The sequence below is a fragment of the Oryzias melastigma genome, linkage group LG17 (assembly GCF_002922805.2).
Source record: "Oryzias melastigma strain HK-1 linkage group LG17, ASM292280v2, whole genome shotgun sequence".
Lineage (NCBI taxonomy): Eukaryota > Metazoa > Chordata > Actinopteri > Beloniformes > Adrianichthyidae > Oryzias > Oryzias melastigma.
Genome location: NC_050528.1, coordinates 25,576,135 through 25,587,989, shown reverse-complemented (window position 1 = coordinate 25,587,989; position 11,855 = coordinate 25,576,135). Strand labels below are relative to the sequence as shown.

General features: G+C 36.7%; 1 protein-coding gene across 1 annotated transcript in view; it reads left to right on the top strand.

The window, feature by feature from the left end:
- Nucleotides 1-11,855, top strand: part of gpr158b (G protein-coupled receptor 158b) — an 83,846-nt gene that overhangs the window by 49,197 nt on the left and 22,794 nt on the right. Inside the window, exons 6-7 of the mRNA XM_024273930.2 lie at nucleotides 5,930-6,039; nucleotides 6,853-7,091. Coding sequence (XP_024129698.1) covers nucleotides 5,930-6,039; nucleotides 6,853-7,091 — 349 coding nt within the window. The remainder of the gene's footprint in view (nucleotides 1-5,929; nucleotides 6,040-6,852; nucleotides 7,092-11,855) is intronic.

Genomic DNA, 11,855 nt, shown 5'->3' with positions numbered 1-11,855 from the left:
TTCTGGTCTTCAATTATAGCAGGATGAAATTACCATCTGAGGAGATGCATATTTTTCCAAACATTTCATCATATTTTGCTCCTGGTTAATGTATATAGACACTTTTGGAGGTATCTTCTTGTATATGGTTAGAGGAAAAAGAAGATGTTTGTGTCTGATCACCTCAAGCAGAAAATAAAACTGTTTGAAGGAAACATCAAATTCACATGTTGGAGATTACACCTGTTTTGCTCCAACAGGTGTAAAAAAAAAGCTTGTAAAAGCCTGGGAACAGATGCTAGAAACTGGAAAAACAACTCTTGGAGTTAACACAACAAATGACAAAGGATAAAATCAGCAAAAAAATAAGAAAGTATGTGTTCCAAAAAAGCAGAACAACTTGGTAGGCATTTTCTTTAATGTACATTTAGTTCAATTACTGGTATATATCCATCAATTGATGGATCTTTTTTTTTATTGTGATCTAACCAGATCGATCTGCCTGAGATAAGTTCTTAATCAAACTAAATGTTCTTAAAACTTTATAAAACTGTTTCAAAATGAAATAAATCGATTATATTGATGATGGAAAACTCCATATAAATTGAGGCATGACAGATTTATTTTACTAACCGTAAAAACAACCAGATGCAATCACAGCGGACAATGCACATATGATGGCAGCAACAAATAATCAAGCTATCATTACAGTCCGATGTTGGAAACAGTTTGAATTTTACAAAGAAAAGTGACCATACAGTGTGGTAGAATGTATTATTTTGATGTGAAAAAACTACAGGGGGGTGAACTTTATGAAACTAGATTAGAGTTAGATTAGGTTAGAAATTGTTTATTTTAAGCAATCAAAAAATATTGCATGCAATACAATCAATAAACAGAGGTTCACATCTATAAAGACATGACAGACATAAATTATCTTGTCATCAAATGATGGATTGCTGAAAAAGGAGTGGATGGAAACAAACTTATTTAATCCCACCCCGGCTCCACCTAACCACTTTCTTTACATTAATGATCATTTTCCGGATCTTAACTTATAATCAGATATTTTCCAACACAGATTTAGGTAATTAAAAAATCTTAAGTCACAATAAATCGCAGGACTATGTAAGCAGATATAACACTATTTCAGACTTCATATCATAGCATATGCAGGAAAAAGTCCAGAAAAAAAAGAGGATTATTTTTCATTATTAAAAAAAATGTTAATGGATTATACAATAATTCGTGTTTACTTATTTGTTTGCACAAAAATGTAATTAAATTCTTGAAGGAATAGAAGGAATCTGGAAAACTTCCCCTGAACTATTCAGTTCCAGGAATTTATCTGGAGTGACACTGGTTGAACTTTTGTCTAAAGATGTTCTGGATTGATTTAGGTCGGATGAAATTAACCAGTATTGACTATGTATCGAATCAGCCAACACAAATGATCAAATGAATCAAATTGTTGTTAAAATATATTGTTACACCCCTCGTATGTATAGAAATAGTTCATAAAAGATTGAAAACAGTACTATATTTCAGCATCAGAATTTTGTTGAAAAGCTAAATCAGTAGTCACAATACTTCATAATTACATATTAGTACACCATAAGTCATGTTGGAAAAACCATTGTTTGCTTTGTGCTTCTTGAAAACTAAGACTTCACAGTGAGAGTTTCCCTGGTATGAGAATGTCATCTTTTGTTCTCAGAAAAGACTTTTGACTAACGCTCTTTCACTTGTGGTGGGTGAAGTGCGTGGTTTCACACGAGATGACTCTTTAGCAACCAGCTGCTCCGAACCAAAAAGTCAGATCCCACCACCATCAGATGTGCCTAATTTGTCCAACAAAGATTTGACGCCAGACGCACAACTGAAGAACATGAAGGTGTTACTCTAGTGAGTAGGTTCAAACAGTGGGAATTTCAATTATAGCAGAGATAACAATAAAAATAAAAGAACAAGTGAGCACGTTTTTTCAATTAAAAAAATATATATGGCTGTATTTGATTCAAAGTAATTGAGGGGCAATTTTCTAAAAGGTCAATATAGTGCAGTAAGTTTATGCATTTGATGGATATAATGCAAATAAAATTATAAATAATGTATTTTTTTAGAGCATCTTATACCTCTTAAACCTGCATTTTTACCACTTTTCATCCACATTAGTGCAGATTTAGTCAGTTTGTGTGCTAGAATTAAGAACTTTGTAACAAGTTGTAAGTCAATAGTGTTTATTTTAAAAATGAGAAAATTAGTTATGGTCAAAATACGAATATCAGAGTCAATGCTTTAATGCTACGGTCACAACTGCCACCGTGCGATGAGGAGACATCAGCGGAATCTTCAGGATTAGTGGTGAACATTTCTACACTGCTTCCTCTAAGAAGTATGTCAAAAATTCTTAAAATTTGAAGAAAAAAAAATCCTTTAAATTGACAAAAAATCTTCCAGTGGGTTAAGAAAAATAGTTTTACCAGGGAATTCTTATAAAAAACAAAACAACATTTTTTTCCTAAACTAAGATTATTCAGATATTGAAAAATTTATTTGACAAGATTATTTTTCTTGAAAGACAGAAAAAAGGCCATTTTTATTGAAACAAGGGACTTTTTCCTTCCTTGAAATCCAGTTTTTGCAGTGCAATTTGAGATAAACGATTCTTAAACACCAGAGAAATAACTGAGACAAGCTCCAAATTGGAATGTCACAACACTCCAACTGCTGAACTTCATCTTTGCAGAATGATAGAACGTGCCGTGTCAGTTCTGAGGTGATAAAAAAAGCTTTCATGCTGCTACATCCATGTAGGTAACACAGACTCAATTACACACTGGTTTCATAACAAGTTGTTGCTGCAGCCTCAGTGTTTCTTTTGTTTTGCTAAATCTGTCACAGGCATTTTTTTTCCTTCCTGGCAATGGAGCCGAGGTGTTCTGTGAATGCCAAGACATCACAAAGTCAAAGAAAAATCACCGGCTTTAGAGTTCAGACACAAAATTATGCAGCTTCTAAACCAGTTCTGCATCAGAGGTTACACGCTAATTACTCAATCTAGTCAACTGTGACCTTCATTTGATGATTAATGTTGATTATTTCATTGATTACGTTGATGAAACATCACCAACCAAGAGAGTATGTTGACTTGATGGGAGTAAAAACCCAAATACTAATGGGATGTATTGTAAATATGTAGAAAATTAAGGCAGAATGAAAGAAAAATAGGAAAAAAAAACACTCATCTTAAAAAGAAATTCACTAGTCAAATGATCTGTTCATGCAGCAAGTCATTTATACATGAAATCTTATAATAAGAGATCAAAATATAGAAACAATGAGTTCATGCAAGAATTAAAAAAGGGAAAAAATGAGCAATAAAAGCTAACTGTTAAAAAAATGAATGTTATACACCCCAATAATAAGTATTTTTGCTGTTTTATTTAACTTTTACTTATGAAAACTTGTAAACTAAGCATTGGGAGGATCAGCCTCTTGAGATGGCGTATCTCATTTTCGAGTGGTTCCTCCTGTTAGGCAGATAGAAAAGATGAGTTACTAGTCAGATAGTTAACTTTTAAGTGAGCTAAGAAGGAGAATCCTCAGATGAAAAGCTTGGAAACATATAGAGGAAAGAGAAATGAAAACCACTCAAAACCTCTTGAATGTCTAAATCGTTGCAAGTACGTATAGATATAGAAAAAGATTCAAGCAGGCACGGGTCCAGAACAGTGGCACTGCCAGAAACTGTTGCAGGAGTAGTCAGACTGAGACCACCACTTTCACTGTGCTGGTACAGACACGACTCTCACTGTTGCTTTTATTAGGAGGGAGATGGTTGTTGGGAAAAATGTCTGTCCTCAAATCAGTCTCACTTATATTAGTCTGGTACAGCCGTTTTTGTGTGCAAAATATTTATTTAATCATGGATTCCAGTATTAAAGTCTTACTTTTGAACGTGCTTCCTTGTGTTTTTTCTATAGGTTATATTTTAGATTAACACTGGACTGATGCTTAGAAAAACATGAACGTTCAACTTAGCAATGAAACTGTTTAATCCATCAACATAATGAGGCCTTTAAGCTCTCTTTGTTTCTCTCCTTTGGTTTTTATGAATGGAAACAAAACAGTTTCTTGAATTTGCAAACCAGAGATGTCTTTGAAATAAAGATCAGTTCAGTTGAGCAAATCCAAAATCCATCTATCCACAAAGGACTGACTTTCAATCTTGCATTGTGGTTTGTGCTTTACAAAGTCATTATAGCAGCTTAAGCTGAATTTTTGCTTTCAGTATTCTGTCTGCATTTTCCTCTTTGATAATGGCTCGAATAGTAAGCAACTAAAACATGGAAATAAACAGGACATACTGGAGAACAAAATGAAAAAATAAAAATAGTTCATTTAGGGAAAAAAAATGTAAAAAAAATAAATGAAGTGGCCAAAAAAATATTTATTACCACACATATTGAAAACTTGGAGGCAATTAAGCTTGTGTTTAAATAAAAAAATGAATTGGACTGCAATATTAGTTGAAATTCCCTCAAATTCAAAATTGTTTTTTTTTTACTTTTTAAAAACTTTCAGTAACAAACGCTAGACAAAATTTGGTGATAACGTTTATTTCCATTTCAATGGGATACTGCGATAGAAATAACGCATGGAGGTACACAGTTACAGTCAGAAAACACAGGTATTTTACAGTCATAAAGAATACCAAAGACAGAAAATCTTCGGTTTAAAGACCCACCCCAACGAAAATCAAGTTTTTAGTATTTTTAACAGCTTTTTTTCTGATTATCTGTAAAAGTAATTAAGCTCAAAATTACATTTCTGAATATTTCTTTAATTGAATCATTGTGAATCAGTAGCAGATGAAAACATGCCGAGTGGATCTGTGGTGTAGAAAACCTGCTCAGAGGGCCTTAAGATCTGTCATGGCTTTTAGTAATGGTGAGGGGCTCTGCATCAACAATCCCGCCCACAACTCAGAAATACATTTCTAAAGTACTACTGCCGCTCTGCAGAAACTACGTCATAGAAAACAACAGTTTTTTTTTTCTTATTTTTTTATTTTGGCTGAAATGGGCTTAATCTTGATTTTTTTTTTTAAAACACTGGGAATGCTTTTACAAATAGTTAAAAAGATGACTGGAGTGGGACCAGAATAATTCAAGCACCAAACTTTAATGCTGAAAAAAGTTTTTGCATATATGACTATCTAAGATCTTCACTAAAAGATCACGGAGAACCTACTGGTTGATCCAACGTTGAAATTCAGAGCTCATGAAGACACTGGGGCCTGATTGTGTCTGTTTAAAAATTAGAGCAGTCCTTCTTACATGATGTTTCATCTTTGCATCCTGAAAGTTAACATTTAAAAAGATCAGTACATCAATAGTGAATAGTGAATTCAGGGTGTGTGTTCAGACAAGCTGTCGATTCATGGCTGTTTTGCTCCAGTGGATGTTACTGACTATGTATGCATACAGTATGCAGCTCTGGAGATTTGGCATGTACTATCTGGCTGAGGTGCCCACGACTGCTGAGAAAGGCGCCTCTGAGGTTTAAATGTGATAGCTTCTAGCATGTCTTTGCCTTAGTCTGTAGTGTTAACAGTAAAATAAAATAAAAAATGACCAAACTCCTACCATGAAAATAGGATTACCAAGAATAAAGAGGCTAATTTAAACTCATATTGACATATGAAGAGCATACCACTTGCTGTCAGGGGGGGGGGGAGTGTGGATGGAAGACATTTCAACCAGGCAAAAATCTGCCTTCCGTGTCTGTTGTTGGAAACACTCCATTTCTATTTGGCAGTCATAAAAGAAAGTCAAATGTGTGACTCTATTTACAAGAAAATGAAAAGGCGGCTGAGCGATTTCCATTTTGTCTGGATGTAAGCAAGTGTTTCTGTCACAGTAACCCCTGCTGTGCCTTCCCGCAGGTGATGATCCTGTACTTCAATCCCAGTGTGTTCAGATGTATCCTCCTGAGGTGGGTCCGCCTCATGGGTTTCGCCATCATGTACGGGACTGTCATCCTCAAGCTGTACAGGTACTCAGAACAAGCAGAAGTGGGATCATTGCCACTGTTTTCCCCTTTCTTGTCTTCCTCTTTTCTGGTTTCACTCAGAAATCCAGATAATCCTCGGCTGCACGCAAAACACAACACAGATTTAAATGACACATCAGCTCCTTCCTGTGTGTTCCTGCTCAAGCATCAACTCACAAAATAGCTCAGTGTGTTCCTTAACACTGGAGAAGGAGGTTAAAGGCCTGCTGGAGTGTCGTCTAAGCAAAAATGACCAATTTGATTATTTTTCTGAGCTCCACAGATTGGGAGTGTGACTGCCTTTAGGGCGATTTTTTTATATCCTGGACCAGTTGAGATATATTTCTCCCACAAAGTGCCTCTAATATTTACTGTAAGCAAGAAATTGACCACTCTCCCACATCCTTGGTGTTTATATTTATAGCTATTTCTTCCTATATGGGAAAGTTATGCTTTACATCCCTACACGTTTATTTATTTTGCCTATACCTCCTAAATGTCATGTACTGTATAAAGAAACACCAAAAAGGAAATGAGTTTTTTGACACTTAAGATGCTCAAATCTTTGTGTTTCATGTTCCTTTTGTTCTTCCTGCACAACAGGAACCTAATTAATTAAACAACCATGAATTAATTAAAATAGCCGGGCATTTTCACTGCTGCTCCTCTCACTTCAAGTGCTAATAACAGCATTGCTAATGACAGGTGTGGGTGTAATGGCAGGGTAAGGCGCGCATAAGCTCATCATGATCATTTAATGAAGCAGTTTGTCGAATCCAAGCTCAGGCTGTCTGTTTTGCTTGCCTTTTACCCCAGAGTGCTGAAGGTGTTCCTGTCCCGTACGGCCCAGAGGACGCCCTACATGACCAGCTGGCGGGTCCTACGGCTGCTGGTGGTGATACTGTTGGTGGTTATGTGGTTCCTGGTGGCCTGGACCTCGGCTGTGTGCCAGAACCCGGGGCTAAGTCAGGCTCTTATTGCAGCTGGCCTCACCCCAGAAGGACTGCAGTTCAGCATGTGTCAGCTGGACCGCTGGGACTACATGATGGCAGTTGGTGAGTTTTATTTATCATTATTTTCTGTATTTCTGCTTCCTTCTTTATTTGTCATTTTTAATGTTGAATTTCTTTCCCACATTTTCTCTGTAGCTTGCCATAAAAATCTAATCAGAACATAATAAATGCATCAAACGGTACACTTTCTTACACTCCAGTTGTGAAAATGTGGGCTGGACTGCCTATAAAACTATACAGTTATCTCTATTCCCCCCTAAAAATATCAGAAACAATCGCTCAAAGGTTTCCTAATTTAGATATATGTAGCTTGGTAACATTTTACATTAAGGCCCTCCTTGTTCATGTCAGTTAATGCTTAGTTAAGTAATAATTAACCACCAAATAAAGTGTTAACAGCCATGTTTATATTACTTTGCATTACTAAGTGTGTGCATAAGACATTAGTTAGCAGTTAACCAAAGACATAATTGTTTACCATTATGTGTTCATGAACTGCATGTTAGGTAATATTTTTGTTAAGGCCTTAAAAAAATCACTTCCTATTTTTATTTGATGTAAGTTAGAAGCACACTTTTACATAATATTTTTGGGATTGAAAATCTTTATAGAATAGAATAAACTTTATTGTAACGGCCAGTGGCAATTATTGTGGGTGTTCCAACAGCAGCAATGCACAGTGAGCAAAAAATAAATAAATAAAAACGACAAAAAACAGCACAAGGCATAAGGCAATAAAAAAAGTACAAGAGAAACATTAATAAAATGCATGAAACACAATTATTATTAGGGTTAAACAAACGTACTGTGCTGTTTGTGTACAGCTTTTGTCCATTTCTCAGAGGGATCATTTGAGGGAGTTTAGCATCCGTATGACTCAGATGAAGAAGCTGTTTGCAAGTCTGATGGTGTGTGACCTGATCGACCTGTAGCAGCTTCCTGAGGGCATCAGGTCAAACAGGTGATGGGGAGGTGGATTGGATTGTTGAGGGTTGTTGTAGTTCTTTTGACAGCTTGATTTTGATACGGTGTCAAGGGGGAAGATGACACTCTTCACATCCTTTCTGTCTGTGGTGCCTGGGTACCACACACTCAGGAAGTATGTGAGTGTACTCTCCACAGAGCAGCAGTAGAAGTTCATCGTCAACCTCTAGTCCAGGTGACACCTCCTCAGGATGTGGAGGAAATGCAGCCGCTGCTGAGCCCTCTTCACCATGGCTCTGATGTTGATTGACCAGGACAGATCAGAAATAGTGGTGCCCAGGAACCGGACAGAGGGGACACCATCCACATGTTCTTTACTTGTTTGTAGAAGGCCGTGACTTCTAAAATCCAAGATGAGTTCTTGGGTCTTCTGGACATTTAGATATAGGTTGTTATACAAGCGACACCTTGCTAATCTCTGCCCTGTAGCCTGTCTCATCACTGTTTGAGATTAGGCCCACCACAGTGGGAAGGATGGGAAATTGTTCTGTCCGATGTGTACAGGGAGAACAGAAGGAGACTCAGAACGCAGTCCTGAGGAGCGCCAGTACTGAGCTGGATGGTGGAGGAGAGGAGGGGGACTGAGTTTGACTTGTTGTGGGTGGTTGGTGAGAGAGTCCTCTACCGCAGTGTTTCCCAACCCTGGTCCTCGGGGCACACTGTCCTAGATGTTTTCCATGTTGCCCTTCTTATGCACACCTGATTCAGCTCATCATCGGGCTCAACAGAAGCCTGACAATGACAGTCATCAAAGGCAGGTGTGTTTGAGCAGGGTTAGGTTGAAAAAATGCCAGACAGTGTGCCCTGAGGATCCAGGGTTGGGAAACACTGCTCTGCCCAATGGCAGGTGAGCAGGGGGGGATCTGAAGACTCAGTAGTTTGGAGCTGAGAATGTCCGAGATGATAGTATTAAATACTGAGCTGAAGTCCACAAAAAGTAACCCAGCACAGCTCTCCCTGTTCTCTTGGTGGTTTGACGTGGTGTGTTGGGTCAGGGCGATGGCGTCTTCCGTTGGTCTGTTCACCTCGTAGGCGAACTGGAAGGGGTCGAAGAGAAGACAGTCCAGAATGTGGTTGGAGACAAGTTGCTCTGAGCACTTAGTGCATCTCAGTCAAGTTTTGTGACCAGAGACGTGAGAGCTTTGGGTCTGTTGTCATTGAGGCTGTTTTTGGAGGACTTTTTGGGGATAATGGTGGAAGATTTAAGCCAGCGTGGCCTGCTCACCCGCACACTCATTGATAACAGCAATTAAGCATTTATTAATCTTAGTTAACCAGTATGTTTTTAGGGTTATGAAGAGAAAAGTTTTATTGGTGTTTGTCCAAACCCCAAACTCTTAGTTTCTGTAAGCTTTTCTGTTGTATATTTCATTAAATCCCTTTGAGACTTTATTCTTACATCTTCAAATTTATGAAATATTCTGGGTTGGGAAAAAAATCTAAATCTAAAAATCTAAATAGTCCCTAGGTATATATGTTAGCGTAAACTTGTGTGGCCCTACAATGAATTGGCCCAACAGTAGCTGGGATAGGCTCCAGCAACCCCATGACCACAGGTTTGAAAGATGGAAATAAACTGGAAAACTGTACAAAATGTATCTTGTCTTTGCTCGTTAGTTAGAACTCTGCAGGATTAGGTGGGAAAAAAGTAGATGGATGGTTGAACTTTAAATAATAGTCATTTTATTAACAGATTGGCCGGGAAAATCTGAATCAAAAAGGCACACATCAATGAAATCCATATAAAGAACAAACAGGTCATTATTTCTCCTTTTTTTGGCTATAAACTTGCTTCTATGGTCCGTGTGGTGTGCCTGTGTGCAGCTTTTAGATTTCTGTTGGTTTATTGGACACTACAAACCAAAGTACCACTTGTTTCTTACACCTGAGTGCGTGAAATTTGCTCTCCGCATTTGACCCATCCCCGAGGAGGCGTTGAGCAGCAGCCAAGCTCCGAAGCAATTTAGTGATTAAACACCTCCATCCCATAATACCAAGTGTCATTAGATCCCATTTTTAGAGTCTTCGGTGTGATCCAACTGGAGAAATATTCCCACAAGCTCCCTGGGCGTTCTTACACAAAGCCACAGTGATGTCTGGATAAAACCATGTGCAGTCTGACAAAAACACACAAGATAAAAGGTTTGTGTGGATTCTAGCTGTTGGATAATCTAAATATTGCAGACTGGAGTCAGGATGAATGAAACATAATTGAATGACCTGGAATGCATAAAATAAATAAATAAATATCCAGGAAAAGAATCACAATATTGATAATTAAAGACTGTATGGATGATAGTTCAAAAACAAGCGGAAAGTGTTGCCCCTTGACTTTGACAAACTCAATTTTGTCTGTAACCCTAAAACATGTAAAAAAAAATATCTTTATATGTTTTTATTCTCTGAATAATGATAATTAGCAACAGTTTTTGAACCACCGTGTCCACCCTATTAATGCTGGGGTTTTTCAGGAAAATACAGAAATTAGAATATCATGAAAAGTGTATTCTTTTTCTATAAGTTCAATCATTCAATTAATAACATATAGATTCAGAGTCAGTATTTATTTGTTTATTTTGACTTAAATTGGAGCTTTCTGTGTGGAAAAACTTGCAATTTGTTTGCACAAATTAGTATTTTGTGTACGCAAATAGGTGTTATTTAAGCACAAACTTGTACTTTGTGGTCACAATTTAGTATTTTGCGTTAACAAAGATTTTGGTGTGCAAAATTGGCTTTTTGTGCATACAAATGAGCAATTTATACACTCTTATTAGCATTTTGTGTCCATAAATTAGCATTATATTGGTACAAATGAGCATTTTAAAGGCACAAATGAACAAGCTGTGCACACAGATTGTGCACACAAAATGTGAACACAAATAATGGTATTAATAGATGATACTAACGTTGTAATTTCACACACAAAATTTTAATTTATGCTCACAAATTCTAATTTGTGCCCCGAAAAACAGATTGGTGCACATAAAATGTTAACTTGTGCACACGAAATGCACAAAGGCTACTTTGTGCACTAAAAATGTTAATGAAATGTATATTTCTTGCCATTTAGCACTTATTTGTGTGCAAGAAGTACTTATTTGTGGTACCAAAATGCTAATTTGTGCAGACAAAATAGTAATTCATGGGCACTGTAGATATTAATATGTGGTAAAAATTTATTATTTTAACATAATCTCTTGGGCTCTGTAGTTAAAAATAAAAATGTTGTTCTTTCTAATCTCAATATGCTTCAAAACATACCACCTGCATTGCTGTTCTTTCTTTCATGGTATATTCCAAGCCCCATGAAATTGCTCTGCAGTGAAATGGATGCATTTGTAAGTTTGGAAGACATTGTCAACAGTTTTGTTTACTTTTCTTCACCCAAGCGCTGTAATGAATGTGTTTTTGTGTGTGTGTATTTACAATAAAATAAGGAAAATCAAGCCCAGTTGGCTATTAGCTTCAAAAATAAAAAGAAGCAAACAGCATGTCCCTCACATTTTGTTTCACAAAGACAGTAGTGTCTCCGAGATAAATACCACTGCAGAACTGCAGTTTAGATATAGCTAGATAAATAAGAGGTTATTTATGGTGTGTTTATAATAAAATTTAAAGTTTATTACAGTTTAGAATCAGCAAGTTCTGGTTTTGTTTTTGCGGTAAACATAAAACTGCCTTTGATACATCAAGCATCTTGAAAAACCAAACAAAAACTCTAAGAAATAAGGAAATAAAAAGAGTAAAATTAGTTTATTTTATGTATTTCACATAAATTTCAGATTTTTGCCTTTACTAATGGATACAAAGAGAGCATAA